Here is a 23,532-nt window from a genome sequence, read left to right on the forward strand (position 1 = left end):
CCCTTATCATGTACGTATTTGAGAAACTGCTGATGACCGTGTACCCGTCCTCAGTCCTCTTCATTCGTGTTCTTTTTGGCCAAGCTTTCAGAGAAACACAGCCCTAAAATTTCAGGTTTGCATAGAAAACTCACAGCCTTAAAGACCTCCTTCTAAATTCGTCTATAAGTGATGCATTCTCTCCAACCCAGAAACTTCCTCTTTAGTTTGTATTGAAACACGATGAAATGAAGGGAGTCACCGTCTGATCTCACTTACATACGGAATCTAAAAACCAAGCCGCCCACCCACGCTGCCAGAGGCGCGGGGGTGAGGAGGGGGCGTGGGTGGAGTGGGTGGATGGTCCCAAGGCACAAGCTTGCGGTTATGAAATAAGGAAGTCCCGGGGATGTGACATAGGCCTGGGGACTGCAGTTCATAATATTGACTTGCAGAGACCAAAGTTGCTTAAGAGAATAAATCTGAAAAGCTTTCCCCACAAGAAGACGACCCCCCGTGTGTGGTGATGAGTGCGAACCAGTAGCTGTGGCGGTCACTAGTTGGTCACTGCAGATCCCGGGTCACCACGTGTGGCCAGAACTAGCATCTGGTCCGATGTCAGTTTCCTCTCAACAGAAGCACGTGTGTCCTGTATGTCTACTATGTCAACAAAACGTGATGACATGGGAGCCCTGTGCTTCTACAGCCCGTCCAGCGGGTGGAAGTCTGACCCTGTAGCCTAACATCGGACCATCTTCACACTGGTCCGATAAAAATCATGGATACTTTGGTGTCACTTAGGAAACATTACGATTGGTTACAGATCGATTCCTGAACAGCTGTTGGGGAGCACACGCTGCTCTCCGTCCTCCGAAGAGCAGCCTGAGCGGGTCAGCGTCCAGGTGACGCGCCTTCCTTGCGCCAGCCTCACAGACTTGCTGCAGCCTCTGCTTGCTTCCGTCCAAAACCTACGTGGGAGGCTTCAGTTCTCAGCTCCAGAGCAAGCTCACGGGAGCGAGGGCTCCCCGATTCAGGCCCTAGAAGGGGTTCTTCTCCCTGTCCTTCAAACACCCAACGCAGGTTTCCGCGGTGTGCGGTCACCCCAGGTGACAAGTCTCATCTTCCTGGGGCCATCCTCTTTCCTTTGAGATGCCATTTGTTTCCCCAATGATATGAATTATACTGTAGTAATGGGAACCACAGAATCAAGCTTTTCTTCCATTTACAAGTCGGGCAGCTTAAAGAGAGTCTAGGTACATCGTTTGCAGGCATCACTGGACCTGGTTTGCCGCCTGCGGGAGGGCGTGCTGGACGGAGGGTGGCCGGGGGGGACGGCCGCCGTGCTCTGGCCCTGAGCCGGGGGGAGCCGCAGCCCTCAGCTGGCTCTTCTCCTTCCTCCGTGATGTGTCGTCTGTAAAATACGGGCACCGGCCACTCAATTAAATGAAATCATAATTCATGTGCAGATACTCCTCAGATTTGTACGTTCCTAAACCATCCGTCCTTTAAATAACATCAATGGGCAATAAACATTAAAAGCATTATAAATTAAAACATCAAGATTCCACTGGCCAATTAGAGAAACTAGCCAGAAATTTAAACTGAAAAAAAAAAAAAAAATCCTCGTGATCACCCAGAAGAGGTCCATGTGGAGAAGGGGTCATTCTCATGGTAGTGGGACTATGAACTGGTACAAACTCTCTTGTGGATCATTTGGGCACAAAGTCCCACTGTGATACAGAAATATCAGTTCTAGGTATTTGTTCTAAAGGAATAATCCGAGGGGAGCTTGGGTGGCTCAGTCAGTTAAGCATCACACTTGATTTCAGCTGAGGTCATGATCCCGGGGTCCGGAGACTGAGCCCCATGTCAGGCTGCACAGGCAGCAGGTGTCTGCTTCTCTTCCTCTTCCTCTGCTCCGGCCCCTGCTCGTGTGCTCTCTCTCCAAAACAAACAAGTAAATCTTTTTTTTCTTTTTTGAAAAGGAAAATCAGAAATGAGTGGAGTGTTCTTTGTTCTCGTTCGTAATAGTGAAAACTTGAGCAGAATCTGATGATGCTTCCTAAAAGTCTAACAGAGAATTGATAAGTATAGTCCATCTCAGTAAGATTAGAAAGTTTTGATAAAATGGGAAAATATGCATTATGTCCTACCAGCTAAAGAAAGCAAAATACAAGAGTATGGGCATGATCTCTGTGTTGAGAAGCACGGAGAAAAGATTTAGCATTAAAATACTAACAGTGATTTTCTTTTAGATGAAGATAAGAGTTAACTTTTATTTCTTTTTCTGTGTTGCAAGTTTTCTGCGGTGACTTAGTATGAGAATATAGTTATGTAAAAAATACAAATGCTGTCTAAAGTTTACAATTCAGTAAGTGGATTTTGGTGGTTCCCATCACCTTCAGAGAAATAATAATCGTCCATAACAAAGAACTTGGAAAAGAGAAGCCTGTGTGCACGCACACGTTTCTGAGAATTCAGAAGGTGTTAAAGCATGATCGACACAAATGCTAATAGCTTCTAAACGATTATCAAACGTAGGAATGCAGGACATGAATCTTGATGTTTTTAATCATTTTTCACCTACAATGCCTAAAAGCTTGTTTCCCCTAGATAAACTGTTGTCTCTCATTGCTTTCCGGGTTTTCTATCTTTTTAAATATTGATAAAATGGCAAAGGACCATCCTCACCCAAAGCACATTCTGAGGAAGATCTCAAACTTTTTAAAGTCCCACATTTACAGGTATAATATTGGATTCGTTATTATACCTAAGGCTCATGGTGCAAGTAGGAATGTCTAACCGGACGGAAACGCCGGCCGGCCACGTCAAGTGCGTCGTCCCAGCCCCCCACACCCCTGCCAGCTGGGCGAGGGGTCAGCTCCTTCTGGCTGCTTGGGGCTCTTCGGTACCTGCTGCAGAAAATGCAGACCTGCTCCCTGGGTTAAGAGAGGAGCGCAGAGAAATGGAGAGAACATGATGCCATGTGCGGAGCCCCTTCCGGGGACACAACAGATGAAGGAGAGATGGGCACGTTTATTCAAATGCGGATGAAGGAAGCAGAAATGTCTGTAAGGAGACCCTCACGTCAGAGGTAGCCAATTTCTTCCTGGGATTAGTCCATCCCTCTTCTGTGTTTATACAAACTGAGTCGGTATTACTATGTAGACCTCTATTCGATTGCGCTTGCTACAAACTCACCACAAACACGATTTCAACTTACTTATCGGATCCAACAGAAGACAGAGCTGCCCCATTTTGTGGTGGGATGTGGGCTGTGCTGGGAGGTGATTTGAAGAGTGCACGTCTGCTCTGGGCCTGTCCCCGTTCTGTGCATCGGAGTCATCGGACCCAACAGCCCCACTGGAGTCCCCAGCCCAGAGATGCCCAGCCCTTCACTGCCACCCCCTCACCGAGGTACCCGGGGCAGGTCCACCTGAGGCAGGTCCCACCCGGGGCAGATCAAAGCAGGTGATGGAGGTCTGGGCCTGGCAAAGCCTCCTGGGCTCTGAGCTCTAGTTCTGTGAATCACAAGCCATGTGATCTTGGGCAGTGGCTGCACTGGGCTCCTCGTGTGCAGGCAAGCATGCAAGTGACACACTTTATGCCCCACCCCGGTCCACAACAACGAGGATGGGTGACAAGATAAGTGTGTGATTATGAGTTAGGGGGTAAAAAAAAAAAGAAGAAGAAGAAGAAAGGAAAACCCAAATTCTGTGCCCAAGCCCCAGCGGTCAGGACTCGAGTGCGAGCAGCTCCCAAATGTCTTAGCCGCTGCCCGTGGGGACGGACCCCAGTGGACCCTGCCCGGACCCTGACCTCCCTGCACACCGCTGCACCTGCTCTTCCGACGTCTGCCGCAGGGTGAAATTGCAGAACCATGCGTCTGGGGCCCCGTGGTGAAACAGATATGACTTCAAAGGATTGTTATGCCAAGACCTAAGACCCCATCTCCTGCTATAGACCTCGTTTTTCTTCTCTGTCACCCCTTGAGTCCAAAGTGCATAATCACCCAGTACTTGAGCCGAATGTCTAAATGGCTGAAGCTCCTGAAGACAAAGCTATTTACCAATGACAAAAGTGGGGACAACTGTGGCCAGCGTCCCTGGCTCTCTGGGCATTAGCAAAACACTGTGTCAACATGGTGCCCGGACTGCCATGGCCCCTCTCACCCAGTCGTCCGCGGAAACAGAGCCAGCGAGCCACCCCGGCCAGCACTCAGCTGCTTCTGAACCGAGCACTGCGCCTTTCAACATTTCTCAGGACACAGTTTTATGGAAAACTGAAGCAAAAGGCAGAACAAGGCATTTTCCGGCTTGTGTCAGGAAGCACTTTTGGAGAGGAAAGGGGCTGGCGTCATGACGTCAGTGCTCTCCCCAGTGCAGACGGAAGCCGTCAGCCCCTGGAGAGGGGCACTCGGGAGTCACCCGCTCACACGCCGGGAGTCACCCGCTCACATGCCAGGAGTCCTGGTGCTCTCCTCCGTGGGGCCCTCGGTGCGCCGGGGGGACCTGCGGAAGGCACGCGAACCCCCAACCTGGAAGCACAAAACCATGCAGGGTCATGGACAGAAATCAGGGATTCCTCTCTGGAGCGACACAGAACCAGTGCCAAGGCCCCCAGAGCAAGAACTGTGCTTCTGCCCCTCACCCCTGAGTCCCTGGATTGGCACTATGGATACCTGTGGACATCTCCAAATGGTCCACAAGTGTCCTCTGGATGAGGCCCCTCGGTCCGCGTCTACACAGAAGAGCCATCCAGCGCTCAGGGGCTGAACTCCGTCATCCGTGGCCCCCGGCAGAGTTAACACATTTAATGATTATTTTTTAAAAATGCAATACGTATATGAATGGAGCACGTCGGCATCCAAATCACGCAGAGAGAATTCCGAATCAACTCGTTGTTGGTTGATCGCATGAGCGACACCTCTTGCTGCCGAAACGACTTCTCGAAGGCAATATAATGACGACATGACAATCTACGTAAATCAAGAACTGCTTGTGGGTTTATTTTACATTTGAGAAAACAGTGGATTTAATTGTGTGAACCAAAATGTACTGTACAATATTAATGATAGAACATCAAAATGTGTAATTAATAGTGCATTGCTTTCTTTGTTTCCATTTATTTATTTTTGTCTGATATACATGCATCCGGAACGATGCAGGTACCAGTAAAACTTCTCTATTTAAATCAAGCTGCAGGAACTAAATTTTATTCAAAAATTGTGGTTTTACATTATATACACAGAAATTTAATATAAAATGACAATATAAAAAGTTAAAAGAGAAAGCATACAGCCAGAAGGTACAAAGAAAGTTGAATAGATTAAAATGGTAGGATATGTAACATAGAGGGGTTTTGAAGCTGATGCTGGCAATTTACAAGGAAAGGACTCCAACGTTTGCCCCATGTTTTTTTCATTTACCAATGCAGCACGCTATAGAAAGGTCAGCTTATACCAAAGCTTACATTTGTAAATAACTATAAACCGCAGTATTTTACAGGAAAAAAAAGAAATAGCATTTTTACACATTTTTAAATAATAGCTTGCATACTTTTTTTGCCGAAAGTGGCATTTTTTTTTCAGCATCCAGAGGGTTTGGGCATAGTGGCAACTGGGGTGTTTGGTGGTGGTGGTGGTGGTGGTAGTGGTGGTGGTGGTGGGTTTTTTTTGTTTTTTTGTTTTGTTTTGTTTTGTTTCGTTTTCAATGTGTAAAGCTGTGGCTTCCTAACCCCACGACTCCTAGACAACTTTCTATCTTCCAACAGCTGCATGCATGTTTCCTTCACAAACCAGTTCTGCATATAAAAGCTCATTTTTTTAATTATTAAATAAGTTTTGTGTCTGACACAGCTTTTGATCTGAATGAAATGCCTTTAAGCCTTTTTTTCTTTCTTTTTTTTTTTTTTTTTTGAGTGAAAGGCACAGAAATGCAATTGCAGTCCTCAAAGGGTTAAATTTGACACTACCAGGTTCTATGACCTTTATTGTCATGGCAACTTTGTAATTTTAGGATGTCTTTTTATCATTGTTATTTGTGTCTTTCTTCTCTGCTAAATGCATGTCTCTGAGTAGTGTGCCCACTATTTCCTACAAAAGATAGCTTAACATCAAGAACAGATGTTGAAAATAAAGGTCAGACTTTGACTCACGGAAAAAGAAAAATAACATGCACAATCGGACAAAGAGCATATAAATATAACTACAAAATATGTGTAAGAAAAAACCAAGGTCCAGACAGCCAGCTCGGCAACAAAGGGAAGGCTGATTTCGGAGGCTCAGCCCAGGCCTAGTGCAGTCCAAAGACGACGTGTAGTGCAATGTGCCGCGGTCCCTCGCGCTCCTGGACGCTACTGTTTCTCCAGCTCCGTCACGTAGATCAGGTGGTCCTCGGGGGACTTGCCGTGGGTCTTACTAAGGTGCAGTTTGACTGCGTGCTTGCTTGCAAAAGTCCGGTTGCAAAGCTTGCATTGGAATGTGGAGCCCCCATCGTCCTCAGCAGCCCCGACCGGGCCCAGAGCTTTGTTTGCCAGGACTTTTGAAACATTCTGCTGTTCTTGAATCTGATTTAGTGGCAGCTTGGAGAGATCCTTCAAGCTGAAGCCCAAGTGTGTTTCTAGGTGATTTATGTACGTAGAAGCAGTTCTGAACTGAGAGGCACAATCGTTGCAAAAGAAAACAGGATGCCCTGTGTCCAGGTTCTTCAGGAACTTGGTACCCCCTGTCCTCCTCAGCTGATACTTCACGTTGGCCAGCCAGTGGCTGATGGTGGTCATGGACAGCCCGGTAAACTTGGAGATGTGCACGCGCTCCTGCGGGCCCAGGTCCGACATGATGTACTTACCCTCCGGCGTCTCCCGCAGGCTCGAGGCGAACTGTGCCTGCAGGAGCAGCAGGTGCTGCGGGTTCCAGTGGGACTGGCGTCCCTTCCTCTTGTGCACGGGCGACAGCTCGTCCAGCGCTTCCTCGAAGCTGCTGCCGTCGGCGTCCGACTTCTCGGACACGGTGGAGGGCGTGGAGGACTTGGGGGTCAGCCGGCCCGTGAGGTTCTTCACCATGTCGGAGATGTCCATGAGGGCACTCTCCCGGAGAGGGGACGCCACGGGGTCGGCCGCGCTGGAGACCAGGGGCTTGCTTTTGGCCTTGGTCAGGTCGATGGGCTGGTCGCTGTTGTCGTAGTAGTAGCGGTCGATGGCGTCCGCCTGCTTGATGGGGGCGGCGGGGTAGACCGGCTTGTCCAGCATGCTGTTGCTGATCTTGTACAGCATGGCCAGCGGGTCCAGCGACGGGCTCACGGGCTTGGACACCTTGCCCAAGTGCGTGTTCATGATGGACTGCAGCGCGCTGAGCGGGTTGATGAAGGAAGGCTCCGCTGAGTGGTCCGTGATGATCCCCAGGTTATTACAGCCGTTGGTGACTTTGGCCTTCAGAGGCTCGGTGCCGTTTGGGGTGTGCGTGTCCAGCACACCCTCCTTTTTGGCCTTTCCCGCCTCCGCCTCCGGGCCCTTCTTCTGCGTGGCTTTGCCACTGCTGCCATCCTCTGCACGGGGGAAGTCTTTATTCTCTTTGGCCACAGGGGACACGGCCTTGGCCGGGGAGCCCTTCTCCCTGTCGGCGGCGGGCCGCTCCTCCTTCTTCACGCTGACCTTGCCGGTGACCTTCTCCACCAGCTCCTCCATGGCGGACACGTTGCTCTTGTGCGGCGGCGGCGTGAGGCTCCCTGGGGAGTGCAGCAGCGCGCTGTGCTCCGGGGCCAGCGACTTCACGCCGCCGGCATAGGACGGTTGCACCTGCACACTCTGCACGGTGGGCAGCGGCTTCACGGCGCCGGGCAGCTGGTAAGCCGCGTGGATGCTGGGGTAGCCGCCCCACGAGGGCGCACCATTCTGCGCTTTGCTGATGGCCGTGGAGACCGTGTTCTCCAGGGACTTGAGGATGTCCACCCCGCCCTTGGGGCTGTCGTCCAGGTCCTCCTCGCGGAGGTACTGATACAGGGCAGTGGGCTCGAACTTCTCGGGGGCGTCCTCACTCTCCTCCTTGACCTTCTTGTCTGCCTCGCCCACCGCTGGCGCCTTGTCCTTCTCGGGCTCCTTCTTGTCCTCGGAGGGCGTGGTGCCCGCAGGGGAGTCGGGCTGCTTCTTGATGTGGGCGGCGGGCAGCCGGGTGTGCGTGGTGGGGGGCAGGGGTATGGACTGGATCTTCTCTTCCACCACCGGGTCCAGCACCAGCTGCTTGCCCTTCTTGGAGGCCGAGGTGGTGACCTTGAGGAAGTGGCCGGTGACCATCATGTGGGCGGTGAGCTGCTGCAGCGTGTCGTGCGAGCTCCCGCACTCCATGCACTTGAGGATCTGTGCCTTGCGGGCCTCGAACTGCCAGGTGTAGCTGGCGCCGTTCTGGTAGCCGTAGCGGTTGTTGGGCGTCACATAGGGGTTGGCGGTCTTCTGGTCCTTGGCCGCCTCGCTGAGCACGGCGTCGGCACCAAGCCCCGTGGGTTCCGGCGAACACGGGGACGCCAGGTCCTGCAGGGCGCGCTTCTTGGTGGAAGGGACCAGCTTGGTGATGGCCGGCACTGGCTCCTTCAGAGGCACTTTCTGGTAATGCTTTGTCTTGATCATGTGGACGCTCAGGTCCTGCAGGGACTCGAAGGAGTGGCCGCAGTACATGCACTTGAGCACCTTCTGGGCGTCCTCCTTGCCTTCCATCTCCATCAGCGAGCGCTTCCTGGGCTTGGACCACCGCTTGGTCTTCTCGGAGTCCTTGTCCCTGTTGTCATCGCGGTAGTGCCCCGTCTCGTTCATGTGCACGGTCAGCTCCACCAGCGTGTCGTACGCAGCGCTGCAGTCCTTGCAGCGGAACTTGCTGGCGCCCGTGAACACCGAGCCGTACAGCTTGTTGTTCTGCCTGTACAGCTGCACGGTGCTGAAGAGGCTGGGCTCGGGGAGCAGCCCGTACGAGGACGTCTGCTGCAGCGTCTTGGCCAGCGCGGCCTGATGCCAGTCGTACCCCGAGCCGCCGCCGCCGCCGCCGCTGCCGGAGCCCGAGCCCGAGCTGGGGGTGCTGGCCGTGGTGCCCGTGGCGCCCGCCGTGCAGGCGGGGGGTGTGGGGGCAGGGGTGGAGCCCTCCTTCTGGCCCGCATCGTTGTTGCTGGAGGTCGAGCCCGACTTCTTCAAATCCAGAGCCAGGCTGGACCAGCAGGACTCGGAGAACAAGTTCGCATACACAGCCTTGATCTGGGCCAAGCTGTCCTGGGGGTAGGAGACGCTGTCCGGGCCCTGCGGCTCCTCCTTGTCCTCTCTGGAGGAAGAGCTTTTGAAGTGGACGAGCTGGTCGCTGTTCTCGCTGAAGGGCGACCCATAGCCGGCGTCCTGGTTTGTCGCGGAGCTGACGGGGGAGTTCTGGTAGCTCTGAGCTTCCTTGATCTCGGGGTCCTCATTGCACACGTAGTCGCTTTCCGGGATGTCCAGGGACAGCCCGTCCTCCTCCACGTTCTCTTCATCTATTTCCGCTGCCTTCAGTTCTTCCTCGGGAACATAAGCTAGGAGAGAAAAATGAAACACAGTCAGGGGAAATAAATCATCTTCAAGGACGCGGCCTCCCCAGCAGTTAGATGATCTTTAAAAAGATGTTTTCTCAGCCAAGCGCCCGGGCGGCAAGGCTCCCCCCGCTTTAAGGAATGACCCACTCTGCGGCTCCTGGGAGAATGAGGTTTCCAGCAGGACGATACCCCCCTCCTCCCGAGCAAACGCACTGTCAGCCAAGGAAACACCACTGAAGGGCCAGTTTCTGTCTGCCTCCTTCCTGAAAACATCACCTTGGCCGCCACAGCGGGGCCCGAGGGAGAGCCTGGCCACCTCCTCCTGGAGGCCGTTCCTTCCCTAAGTGACAGGCGGGTCCGTCATGCCTCCCCATCAGGTGGGACCTGTCAACTTGCAGGGCAGGACAGTCCACAGACAGTATCCTATGGTCTCCATAAATAAAAAGCCTCCTCAAGGACACACGATGAAAGTACTCTGGTCTTCCCTAAAAAGAAGGACAAAATATACCACTTCCAGCCCCCTGCCCGGACAGAGCGGACATCACCTGCATGGGGACAGTAGACAGTTGTACAAAGCGGCATTATTTGTAAGAGCCAAAGGGTGTAGATAACCCAAGTGTCCACTGACAAATGAACAGAGGGTCTAAGCACGTGTAGTACACAAAGGAATAGTATTTAGCCTCTAAGTTAGGAACCTGACCCACACTACAGCAAGGATGAACCTGAGGGCGCGGCGGGAGATGCGCTGGGCAGAGGAGGGCACGTACTGTAGGATCCCACCTATCGAAGCACCTAGGATAAGGAGTCACATTCGCAGGGACAGAGAGCGGAGTGTGGTTTGCAGGGGCTGAAGGAGGACAAACGGGGAGGTCGTGGCTCACGGGGACAGTTTCAGCGCTGGAAGAGGAAACGTTCCGCAGAAAGACGGTGGGGATGGGTGCACAACAGTGTGACAGTCTTCGAGCCACATAACTTTCCACTTGAAAATGGTTAAAATGTTAACTTTCACGTGATGAATGTTTTACCCACAATAAAAACTTTTTTTTCTTTTTTTTAATTTTAACGGCCTGTAGTATTGGCTCCGACGACCTACAGCAGGCTGCACATGCAGCGACTTCTAGAGTCAAAGGCATCACCTCCCAGAGAAACGACAGGGCACTGGCAACTGTCCCGTGAATGAGGTCTGGAGGGTGCATAAATCCTTAGATGAAACCTGGTTTTCACCGCAGGACACTTCAATCCTTTAACAGGTAACCAACCGGTCCTGTTAGGTCCCCAAGGGAGCTTACGGCACGCACCACCTCTTATTTGACCAACGTGAATTTATTTATTTTTAATTTTTGTTTTTGAGGAAACAACTACCCAAACGAGTGTCCCATGCGCTCCTTGGGAAATCTGGGGCTAGGACATTTTCCAGGAAGCTCCCAGAAAAACGCACTGCTATGAGGCCAGAGGGGTGTCTCATTAAATAGGGTCACTCCTTATCACCTTATCAGAGCCCGATCCTAGGGGAACCAGGCTGCGAGCACACGCGTCCCCAGAAACCGCAGGAAGGAGACAGAGAACACGCCGGCTGCCCGCGGGCCGGACACCGCGCCAGGAGGAGGGGACCTGGGGGTCCAGCACCTGCAAACAGAGGGCCTGGGGCGGGGGCGGCGGCGCGCACTCGGAGCACGGGCACACACAGTCCCCCAAGACGCACGCGCGCGCGGGGAATCCCGCGACTCGGTCATTGCGTCGGCCTCTCAGCAGCGCGCGGCGTGGGCCGGTTCCTGCCCCTGGGCGCGGGCGGCCCGCGGGCTGAGCATGCGCGTTCCCGCGGCCCACAGCCGAGCGCGCACCGGGCAGCCGCACGCGAGCGCGCACGGCCGATGCAGTCAGCACCTCGCGGCCGCGCGCAGAATCACCGCCCGCGCGGAGGCCTCACCGCACGCACCGCCATCTGGCTGCACCGCACACACCCCACCGCCCTCCTGGGAGCTGTAAAGCTCAGAAAACTAAAAAATAAGAAGAGATGCCGAGTTGAATGTCGTCTTCATTTTGTCTGTAATTGTTGAAGGTTTAGGACGGTGCAGGGTTGGAAGGTTCGACCCTCAGGTCCTCAGCCAAGGGGCCCAGGCAGCCTCGCTGGGCCAGCCCCGAGGCCCACCTCTGTGGGTTCGGCTGGGGACAGTCAGGGCTCGGAGGCTCCGGGCAGGGCAGAACCTGAGTGACGATGCGGGAGCAGGTCCCCCAGCAGCTCCGGTAACTCACCCCCGGGCCGCTCCCAAACCAGCGTCCGCGGGAGGAGGTCCCCCCCGAGACTCGGTCTGTCCACTTCTGTGAAAGCAACACTCGTGCCTTAGCAAGTAATTTCAAGGAAGTGTTTGTTGTTGTTTTGAAGAGAGAGAGCACAAGCAGGGGAACAGCAGAGGGGGGTGGAGAAGCAGCTCCGCGCTGAGTGGGAAGCCCGACCAGGGACTCAATGCCAGAAGCCCAGGATCACGACCCAGGCTGAAGGCAGCCACTTGACCAACTGAGCCACTCAAGCGACCCATCAAGAAAAGGTGTTATCTGAACCCACTTGGCTCAGCCTGGGAGGCCCATCACTGTGGGTCTGTCCCCCGTGTCACCAGTCAGCTGGTCTGTCTCCCTCAAGGGATGGAAGGGGGACCGCCCACTGCCTGCACCCCAGCGGGCACCCCTCCATGCGAGCTGAATAAAGAAAGGACTTCTGTCTGGGCTCTGGGAGCCCAGAACCGAGAAACACCCTGTAACAGCACTAGTGTTTGTGCGGCATCCGCAGGCCCTCAGCCGCAAAGGTGGCCTCTCCAGGTCTGGAATGGCACAGACACGACTACGTTGGCACCTGCCTGCCCCCGAGGGCATTCCGTCCCCTGACCGACTGGGGGGTTGATCAGACCACACTCCATCCCATCCCAGGCCGCCTTCCTCCTGAGGCAGTCCAGTCTACATCCGGAAGCTCCTGTGGTTGAGCCGAAATGAGTTTCACTGACCACTCCACAGCCCCGAGGCGACCATGACTGGGGTGTCGGGAGGAACCACACAGAGCAGCCCCAAGCCTCTTCCACAAGGAAACCCTCCGAAGAGGTATGGGTTTTCGGTGAGCTTTTCCCCACCTGGGTGCCTGCGTCCGTGGTGTTCCAGGGAGGGGTCCCTGCTGTGCCTGGCCTGCTGGACTCGTGGGAAGGGAGCCCCAGCGAGCTCTCAGGTGAAGCCCAGGATCCTCCCTGCTTTCCCTGACCCAGGCTCAGATGCCCCCCCTTCCAAGCACACCTGTGGGGAAGCAGCATCAAGGTCCCTCCTGTCCCGGCCACGCTCCTGGGGATGGTATGTGTTGACCCTCCTGCCCTCGGGCCAGTGCTCGGTCTGCCTCTGGCCACCCCATCCTGTGGCTCTTGCCTATCGCACACTGGGCTCTTTCGTGCCAATGCGCACCCCTTCTGGGAGTCTCCCAGTGCAAGCCTATGACCCCCAAATCCATGTCCCCTCCCCAGGTCTGCTGGTCATAGGCCTCATCAGGGGACGGCACCCAAAGCCTGGGCTTTGTCATGCCTTCCCTTCGCATATGTTTTCAGAGCCGGCCCCGTGTCTCGCACAAAGCAGCAGCTCCAACCGGTATGACATGAATCTGCCATGATGGGCGTTCCGGACACTCCCAAGTCAGTTACGGGCAAACGCTATGCTCCTCCTGTCCCCTCCCCAGACAACAGCACACTTTCTCCTGAATTCAAGAACCCCCTAACTCAGTGGTTATGAACCATCCCAAACAAGTTACCCATTCCAGAAAAGCAACAGTTGTCCTAGTTCCCAAACCCTGCATCTAGCACTCCCGGCCGTATAATGCAGACCACCAGCACCCCGACACTGCCCAGCACGCACTGCAGAGCCATCCAGCTGGGCTTCCCCTCTGGTCCTGTAGTCTTCTTCCTCCAGGCGGCCTGGGGAGCCCCACTCTTGCAATCCCAGAGTCAAAACCTCCATGAAAGCCATGTCCTGCCAGGGGCTACGAAACCCCAGACAGACCCCCCCGCACCACCACGCATCCAGGCTTGAGTGCAACCTGGTCCCGGGCAGGACCCCGCCCCACCTTGTGAACGACCCTATTCTCGAGGCGAGGCTCAGATGTCACCTCTGTGGACGCCTCTCTTAATCCCCGACCAAATCCACCATCCCCTAAAGGCCTGAGAGAGGTTTACCTGCCCCTCCTCCTGTCCAGACTGTGAACTTGCACTCCGTTCATGTGCTCAGACCGCCCCACCGGCCGCTCAGGGGGCCGTGGTCGTACTACCCCCTCCTTCCGGCCCACGAGCCTCCGAGGCAGCGTCACTGAGATGCCCTTTCTGCAGGTGAGGAAGCTGAGTCTCCACGAAGCCGAGCAGCTCCCCCAGGTCCCACGGGGAAGGAACCACGGGCTATCCGCACAGGCGACCTGACTCCCAGGCAGGCCCCTCCACCCAGCCACCTCAGGATGAAGCTGCTTCCCCCGTCAGCATCCCGACGCCAGGGAGCACATCCCATCCATGCTGTGGACATGAGCGACCCAAAGCCTTTCTGTACAGAGTGTTTAGAACACGCTCCAGTCATGGCAGCGAGAGGAGAGTCTGAAATGTGGACACTCTTTGGCCCAGTAATTTCACTTTCGGACGTATAGCCAGGATCACGGTATGAAACACAAAAAACGCTTCATGCACCAAGAGGTCCTTCATAGTGTCATTCCGGACAGAATGGCCACACTCAGAATGATCAACAATAAAAGAAAATTAACTGATTTGTAGTTTATTCTGAGGATGGACTATCAGCCAAACGTTAAAAAGTATCTTTAATGACTTGGGCAGGTCATGAAGTGGAAAAAGCAAACGAAAAAACTGTACACATGGAACCAGGGAAAAACTGAAAAGAACAGTGGGTTTTTCCTAGATAATGAACCTATGGGTTATGTGGAGAGACACGGCTCTTGATAAATCTCTCTACCTTCAAAACTTTCTTCAGTGTTTTCGGCTCAGCAAACAGGGTTAGCCACCTCATACTGTTTCTGGAAGAAAAGAGCTGGCAGCAACCCTTCGGCGAGCCCCCAGCAGCCACTAGCCGGACCCTGGGAACGGGCCCCCCCCCCCCACGAAGGGAGGGCTCAGCTTGGGAGTGGAAATGTGCAAAGGGCTTCGTTAACTATTATTTTTCAAAACATGTTAAAAAGTAAAGGGGGCAGGAACAGTGAGGGGTGCGGATGGTTATGTGGTTCCGGTAAGAGGGGCTACAGTGGGCAGGAGGGTCTCCTGTTTCTGGGCTGCATCCCGGCCCCAGTGTGTTCCGGAGAAGGCTGCCGAGTCCCGTCGACGTGCGCAGGTGCCAGGGCCTCTCCGGCGGCCCTCAGCCTGCCCGCTCAAGGGTCACCACTCTGCACCACGTCAGCCTTCCCGAACGTTAGGGTGTGCACCTTCACCATCTACCCTCCCAGCTACCAGTCCTGGAGGTCGGCCTCTCCCGGATGTTGTGCTCCTCTACCGTGTTGTTTTAGCCGGCTGACCTGTTTTTTGAGTGAGTTCACATCTCAACGGTAATACTCGAGGGGCCGGAGGAAGCGTGGACCCAGAGGGGCAGCCGGGGTCCCCTCCCCTGTGCCTGCACCGTGACAGCCTTCTGACCCTAGAGTTGTTTTCCCGCTCCCTCTTCGGATGAGACGGGCAGGGTAAACCTAGCTCCTGCAGACAACATATCCCTTAACCCGGTAATCTGCATTCCGGTGGCCCATTCCACGGGCTCGCCGGCCCAAGCGCAGGTCAGGGCGCTCACGGTCACGTGGGATGGCCACAGCCCATAACAGGTGCAAAGGATTCGACTTTCATACAGAGGAAGGCATGAAGGGGCCGCACTGAACGTTCCAGACTGACTCTTCCAGCCACAGAGCCAGCCTCCCTTACCCATCTGCCCTCCTTCCGAGAACTTCAGGGGCTGCCTTGGCTCCACGTCCCCAGCACTAACGACGACCACAAACACAGAATTCCCAGAGCAGCCCCTCCTGCGTGCCCACAGCCGCCTCACCCACCGCGCCCGCGACCCCTCACCTTTCTCTCCTCTCCGCCTACCCGGGAGAGCTCACGGATGGACCTTCCCGGGGCTCCCCCAGGGTCAGCTGGGCTCTGACCCTCTCTCCCCCTTTGAAAGCAATGCTCGAGCCCCCCGGGGCACCCCCAATGGCTCCTGCCTTCCAAATCTGGGCTCGGGCCAAGGGCACTCACATTGCGGGGTCAGAACCCTTGGAAGGCCCTAAAAGCGACTGAATTCCCATTTAAGAGTTTGGGCCTGGGGAGGATGAGAAGCCTGGCCTCGCAGGACAGGGCTGTCCCAAAGATGGAGATTCGAACACCATACCCAGACCGTATTGCCTGGAAAGTCCGGCCAGACACCGGGCGTCAGCAGGTGGCAGGGAAGGAGGCTTTTGGTTTTGCCACGTCTGCATCTGGAGGAACGGGCTAACCGGCTTTTCAAGACGAGGCCCCTGAGCCGCACCTGCCACACACGGCAGGGGCACAGAGTGTGTGCGAGCGGTGCTCGAGGGAAGGGGTGACCCGGGCAGCCTGGACCTGGAGGCCGGATGTGTGGGGGAGGGTGACATTCCGCCGGCGTGTCTGCAGAGGGTCCAGACGAATGAGGCCACAGCTGGGGCCCCTCCTGAAGGACAGATGCCCATCACTTTTGTGACGAGAGGCCAGGCGAGGAACCCCAGCCCTGTCACCTACGGACAGTACGGCCCCAACCCCTCGTCAGGGCCCCTCAGTTTCCTCAAACCACATTCAGGACAACTACCGGTGTCTTTGGGGGAGTCGGGGCTCTAGGAAGTGCTGACGGCAAAGGCCAAGGCCCTCCTCAAGGCTAAGTCCATGTCCGCAGCCCTCCCGCGTCCTCCTCACGCCCGGCCGATGCAAACTGAGCTGCGAACCGCCTGTGGAGCGGCCGGCCCCCTACACCGTCAGACGCACCCCTGCGTTGCCGCACACCTCACAAGCTGTTGCCAACCTCCGAACCATCGGGACAAAATAAGGAACGTTCGTCCCGACAGGAGCCGACCGTGACTTGGCCTCGGCTTCGGGTGGACGGTGCACCTGACCACCAGACTCAGAAGCGGGACCAGGGCTCGCTCAGGAAGTTAGTTCTTGAACTTCTGCATCCCTCAGGCCCTCCGTCTGCCTCTGCCGTCAGGCAGTTCCCCTGGTGACCTCACCTTCCACCAGGGAGCAGAGCAAGGAAGGCAGGTAGGAGCTCGCCGGGACCCCAAGTGCGTTCCTGGTTAGCTGCTCCCCGAGTTGGTGGAAATAAAGGACGAGGATCGGGCTGGGAAACTTTGTGTACCGAGTTCTTTTCCTCATTAGCACGCATCGCTGGGAGCTGGCTGCGAAGGAGGAAAAGGGATATTTAAAAGTGGCTGATCTCAAACACAGGTCTGTCCCTGCTTGGTTACCGGCTTCCAGTAAATACCAAACTTTGCTATCACATTGCCACCTGGTGAAACTATACAATCAGACCGAGTTACACGTTTATCTGCATCAAACTAGGTTTTAGAGCAGCAAATGTGATACCGTGAACAGATGGCCATTAGATCAAAACACACCTACTCCAAGGGGCCCGTTCACAAAAGGGTCTCACACACACCTAAGTGATGAGTGCACAGCTGCAATTCATTGTGGAATCTCGGAAAACACGCTTTCTTCCAAATTTATAATTGATCACTTGTAAAGTGACTTCACCTCTGTTCCCAAGAGAGCAGGTGGTTTTGATGAAAGTTCGATTATACTGGGAAATAAAAATGCAGAGAAAGCAGATATAGGTACAGAGCTCCTTCCTTCCTACTCGGAAAAGGACATTACAATACAAGCAGGATATATGTTAATTTACGAACATAAGTTCTGATTTTCTGCAGGAAAGTTGACACTCTGCCAAGCAGAGCTGAAAGGCCACTTCTGCTCACATGTGATAGGAACAAAAAATTTTCTGTCACTTTGGCAGATTTTAATTGCCTAGTACCAATCACTAATGGACTGGTCTGCTACACCATCTGATTTATCCTGGAATCGCTTCTTTATTTAAAACCCGATAGGAGCCATTTTTAAGAACAGCAGAGTCTGTGACACAATGGCCTGTGATTTTTACCCATCTCTAATTTTAATTAGGGATCCACAGGTAACTTCCTGAATTGTAATTTCTTCTTCTGCTCACTGCCCCAGAATTCAGTGTCGAGTTCTTAAGTGAGAAGGAAGAAACCCCCTTCCGAGGCTCCTTCCCTCTGAGCACACCAGCTCATGTCCTTGCGTCCACTGTACTGATGCAACTGAGCCAGTGGGACAGAGACCACAGACTGCCACTGGTTTTCAAGGACGTCAGGAGGAAAAAGAGGAAAACTTCATGAGAACCTCGCAAAATTAAAAGAGAACTTAAAATGGAGAAGAACGAGAAGTCAATCATCCCTCTACGAACCTGGGAAATCACAGGTATACGTCACTACCGCTGGATGGTATGTTAATGAACTAGGCACACGTTCTCTTGTTCCCATGGCTGTCGCCATCACCAACAGATGCATGCCCGGTGCCAAGCATGGGGACATCCTATGCTTTTGGCACCTGCCTCCACACTGAGGAAGGACGGACACCGCACTCTGGTGGTCTGATGAGTCTGGGCCTACAGACCCAATATCAGCAAACCAGGCCCCAAACACTGGGTTCCAACCTGGTGTTATTGACCAACCCTGGAAAAGACTTTCATCAGATAGGGTCAGGTTCATCCTGAGAGATGACACTGGGAGATCAGAAGGGGAGACTTGGGCACAAACTCTCTTCAAATGGCTGATATCGACACGAGGAAGGTGACTCAGCCCAAGCATCTGTCCGTGCTCGCGCCACCTGCCGTGCACAAGAGCCATCACCAAGAACCAGTAACGAGTGTCTCCCCATCCAGGAGACACAGTGCGCCCCTCAGTTCCCCACCATGTCTTCTGTTACAGAGGGAACATCCCTAAATAGGGGCACAGGGACACACAAGTGTCCCTGTGTGGAGAGAATAAAGGGCTTTCTAGGCTCCGCCCCCCTCAGAAGGGCTCACGTCTCAGGAGTGCGTCCCCACTTTCGAATCCAGTGTCTTATTCTCGCAAAGGCACAGGATGAAAGAGGAGAAATGGGAACTTGAATATTTGGGGGACAATGATGTCATCAGGTGTGGGGAGACGCATAGACTTGGAGATGCCAGGCACAGGCTGACTCGTACCAGAAAGTCAGGGGAGTTTTTATCCTTGAGTACGCTGTGGCCAGATGTAGATCCTGTACCTCTGTGACCAAGCATGAGCCCCAGGGCCCTACATAAGCATTTCTGCACCTGGTGGGAAGCTTAACACGAGATCACAGACACCCGAGTCACAATGGTGACAATCCCAGGTACAGCCACACTACCAAGACTGAAAGCAGCATTCTCGCATCACAATAGTGGGGTCTGTGTCTACTGTTATCAGTAAATTCTCATAACTGCTTTCCTAAATGCTTTTTAAAAATGTTTACCTAGGCAGAGGCAGAGAGAGAGAGAGAGAGTCCGCCCGGAATTTAGGCAATTATTTGTGATGATCTTTTGTTTTCATTACAAGATACAACTTTCTAAAAATCCATATGGGTACAAATGTACCAAAATATAGTCCTCGTTTTATTTCTAGTAATGAAACTGTGAGAAGAATATACTTCACACGGTGAAGGGATGTAATTTCTCAGCCTAGGAGATTTTGATGCGAGCAGCTACTTTTGCACAGAAAACCGAGTCAGCCCCACGCCACTGCGTCTGCTCCACCAACGCCCCCACCAGCGCCGCCACCTCCCCTCCTCCCTCACCACCCCCCGCGTGGAAATCTGATGAATGAGTAAGCTTGGAAATGGTAGCTGCTGTATAAAATTCTCCTTTTACAATTACTTACAGAAATAAATGACATTTCTTCCCATCAAATAAAACAAAGACTCCAAATCATCTTCTGCCACTTCTTTTTGTGTCAAAACAGCTTTGCCATCATCCCCACCGCCCTCCCGGAGCCTAGCACGCGGTGTGGAGTGTGACACTCTGAGCACACGCAGTGTGTCCCGATGTCAGCAGGAGAACACGCCTAGCAGCCGCACAGAACATCTGAACAATCACACATCAGCACCCACCAGGCAAGAGAGAAGGTGCTGCCAGCTCTGTGTGCACACGTGTGTATTCATGGGTGTGTGTGCATGTGTGTGCATTCGTGTGCGGATGTGTGTGCAGGTGTGTGCAGGTGTGCACGTCTGCACATGTGAGCATGTGCAGGTGTGTGTATAGGTACTCATTCATGTGTGTGTTCTTGTGTTCATGTACATGCATTTGTGTGAACATGTAAGGGTGTGTGCATCATTCATGTGTGTGTGTGAACTACACGTGTGTGTGCATGTGCATTGTGTGCACGTGTGTCTGTGTGCGCATGTGTGCAAATGTGCAGCTGTGTGCATGTGTGTGAACATGTGCGGGTGTGCACATGGATTCGTGTGTGCATGTGTGTAAACTGTGCGGGTGTGCTCATATGTGCATATGTGTGCATGCATGTGAGTGTGTGCATATGTGAATGAACAGAAAAATTTAAAAATACATAGACCTCATCATTCCCAAAACGGAGACCAACCAGATCTTCTGGTTAGATTTCACTTTTTAAAAAAAAAATTAAATCTTGTTAATATTTTTTGTCATAAAATGTGCCTTCTGGACGCCAATGTGTCCCCAAAGATGTGCTGTCATCTTAAGCAACAGGAGATTCTGTGCATTCTAATGCAAGTGGACATAAGGCGATGTATACGGTCCCTGTTAGAGTTTAATCTGACACCAACAATGTGTGCCCTGCTGCTTTACAATGTAAATATACACATATTGTCTGAAAAAATATTTTCATCTCAAATTGTAATTACACAATGAGGCACAAACATCTTATCTTTGGCAAACTAGATAAAAATTATATTTCTCAAATTGCAGCCCAACATTTTAAAAAACATCTTTGTTTCTTTCAAGAAAACAAGATTTTCTCCATTCAACAGTCATTTTAAGAATGGTGAGAAGTGACAGCTGTATTTGTTTTTTAATGGGTAAATGTAGAAAAGTTCCAAATTCCCTCGAGTCTTCGTAACACTGGCTCCGAGCAATTAGGTTCGTACCCACCCCCCCGCCTGCCTCTGAATCTCCATCCCAATCACACAGAACAGAAAGCTGTTCTCCTGAAATGTCCTGTTCTCTATTCCATCAGAGGTGAATGTGCCAGAAAAATGCCCCCTCACGATCCTTGTTCCTCAGATGAATGAACAGAAGTGTGGGTGCCTCGCCGGCCGGAAGGGCTGAACCAACAGTAGAAGAAAGGCTTTCCCCGGAGCACGACGTGCTTTCTAAAAGTCAGCTTTACACTGAGCTACAAAATCTAGCAGGTTACTCAGAATACCCGTCCACACAAGCTAACAAGCACCCATCCGTGTCTGTTCCTACCTGATAACAAAATATCCTGATATTGAGTGAAAGACCTGAGATGCTCCCTTTCCCCCACCCCAGCCCTGATTTAAATATCTGGAATCATTCGGATATGGGCATTTCATGTAATAGGTTAGACGACTCAATGTTGTCATATTTAACTCCCTTGGATTTTAAGAAATACTGTCTAGGTCGGAGGAAGATGGTGATCCTGGAAAACACAGTGTGTGCATCTAGCATTTTAGTTTGAAAACACATTGAATAAGCCACATTCACGTAGCTGAACTGACAAGGACCTTATGGGACACCCGGCCTGACTGTGTCTCTTGCTGGACGCCCTGATATTTCCTCTAAACGTCGAGTCATGTGTCTAGAACACAGTGAAAAGGAATGACTTTCAATATTTTTAAAAATGTGAAATAGCACCAACTACTCAGATAAAATGGCTTTTTCAACAATTAAGGATGGAAAGTGACTTTTTAGGCAAAGGGAAAAAAAAACGTGCAAAAAGCTGACCATTGGGAAGTACAGGGAAATGAGGAAACCAGGGGTTCTCCTCCTTTCTTCGGGTCTTTGAGACCCGGTTCTCGAGGCATCCGGGGACCACCCTTGGGTTTCATCAGCCGAAGCTACCCCTTGCCGGCCCCCCGCCAGGGAGGAGGGGAGAGCCCCCGCCCCCCCCGCCCCCTCAGTCCCTCAGAAGGGAGAGCGTGGGGTTAGCAGACGCCTGCGTGGGGACAACGGTGCCCTGGCCTGGCATGGCCAGGCCACTGATCTCATCTCGGAGAATTCCTTGGCCTTGCCCTTCCCCGTCCCTCTGATGAACGACACACGCGCACACGCGGGCACTCTCATTAGGGCTCCACCACCAAAGGCGCAGAGATGAATCAGTCCAGGTCCCTCCCCACTCTGCCCTGTCGAGATGATTCCATTGAAATGTTCATTTTCATCCCTGCCGGCAACATTAGAATGGAAGGTATTTAACCTGTTTCCATTACTTATACAAATCACCATTACGGGGCAGGACAGATGTTCGAATCACGGCACGTAACTGACTTCCATACATTCTTCACAGGATGTGTGGGGAGACGGAACACCGCTAGATCATATTATCCAGGCTCGATAATGTTCTCTCTGTTACCAGATTCATTAACTTCCCACATCAGCATTGCACTTGCTTTCTTCGTGGAAATTCCCAGGCTAGTTGGGCTCATTTAATTTGGAGAAGGAAGCCTTTCTCAGGGATGCTGTTTTGATCAGGTGTGCTAAGAGAGTGGGGAGCAGCGCGGGCGCGGGCAGGAGGTGGGGAGAAACAAGAGTGGGGAGAGGAAACAACCTTGTCGAAAATGTTACCTTTCCAACATGAATGATGAAAGAGAAGTCAGTTAAAGACGCTGGTACTCAAAGATGGCTGTCACTTCACATAGACACTGGCACAACTCACCTAGACAGGTGACACTTTGGTGGAGCAAAAATCCTTCTGCATTATTGAGCAAACCGGGGATGGGGGCACAGGCAGGCTGCGGGCCCGGGATGCCTGAGGCACCCGGAGAAGTGAATTCGGCAGGTGAGCGGATTTCACTCTTCATTTGCATCTTTCAGTGGAGCCGGAGACAGTCTCCTGGCTAAAAGGCTGGAACAGGCGCCGGAGTCCCGGTCTAGGCACGAGCCCGGCCCCTTCTTCACGTTGTTTCTCTCTGGGATCCGAGGCAGAGGCTGGGAGGTGCTCCACGTAATTGGGCAGCGGGGAGGGGGGACTCAGGGCCCTTCGACTAGTTATTACCTTCCTTTTCAGAAATGTAACAAACAACAATTTCTAATCAGGTTGAAGACGTCTGCGCTTTGATCTCTGGCGAGGGGGGCGTGTGGCGCCCTGAGTCTGCCCAGCGAGCACATCTCTAGGCACCCTGGCTGCAGGTAGGCTCCTTGGAGAACATACAAGCTTCCATCACTTCTAGGCAAAGGTTTGGAAACGAAAGATTCATTCATAGAGCAGAAAAGACAAAACAAATTCTGCTCCAACTGTTCCCCCCAGACAGGCTTTCTCTCTAAGAGCTGTTAAAGGAAACTCCACTCCCAACTTCACGGTTTCCACGATCCCCTCTTCCTCCCTGTCTCCGTTGGTTCTGGGGATGAGACCACTTGGAAAGAAATGCTGGGCGTGTTAAAATGATTAAGCCAAGGAAAGGGAATAAAAATATTTGGAGGGAGAAGAAAAGCCCATAGCATCTGAACTATCCTATGGGAGAGGGTTCCAAAGTGGAGATCGGCAAAGCCAAGTCACACGGAGAAAAAACGCTGTTGACCACTAAGTGTTCTCAAATCCTTACCAGGGAGCCTGAAAAGAAAAGGGTACGTGCATATGAACACATTCTGTGAGGAAAGCGTGAGAGCCCACCATGGTCACCAGCGGCATTTTCTCCATGACAACACTGAAATCAGGTCCCAAACAGGAACAAATATACTCTGAGGTAATGATCCACCTAGATAGAGAGAGAAAGACTTTTTTTGGCCACTGGAAATT

General features: G+C 52.8%; 1 protein-coding gene across 4 annotated transcripts in view; it reads right to left on the reverse strand.

The window, feature by feature from the left end:
* Nucleotides 1-4,962: 4,962 nt before the first annotated feature.
* Nucleotides 4,963-23,532, reverse strand: part of TSHZ1 (teashirt zinc finger homeobox 1) — a 75,421-nt gene continuing 56,851 nt past the window's right edge. For 3 of the 4 annotated variants that reach the window (XM_032309165.1, XM_032309164.1, XM_032309166.1), the window contains one exon: nucleotides 4,963-9,518. In XM_032309165.1, coding sequence (XP_032165056.1) covers nucleotides 6,334-9,518 — 3,185 coding nt within the window. In that variant the 3' untranslated portion in view covers nucleotides 4,963-6,333. Of the gene's footprint in view, nucleotides 9,519-22,452; nucleotides 23,463-23,532 lie in introns of those variants that run through there. The other variant, XM_032309163.1, reaches the window with a different exon arrangement.

The sequence above is a fragment of the Mustela erminea genome, chromosome 13 (assembly GCF_009829155.1).
Source record: "Mustela erminea isolate mMusErm1 chromosome 13, mMusErm1.Pri, whole genome shotgun sequence".
In the NCBI taxonomy this organism is placed as follows: Eukaryota; Metazoa; Chordata; class Mammalia; order Carnivora; family Mustelidae; genus Mustela; species Mustela erminea.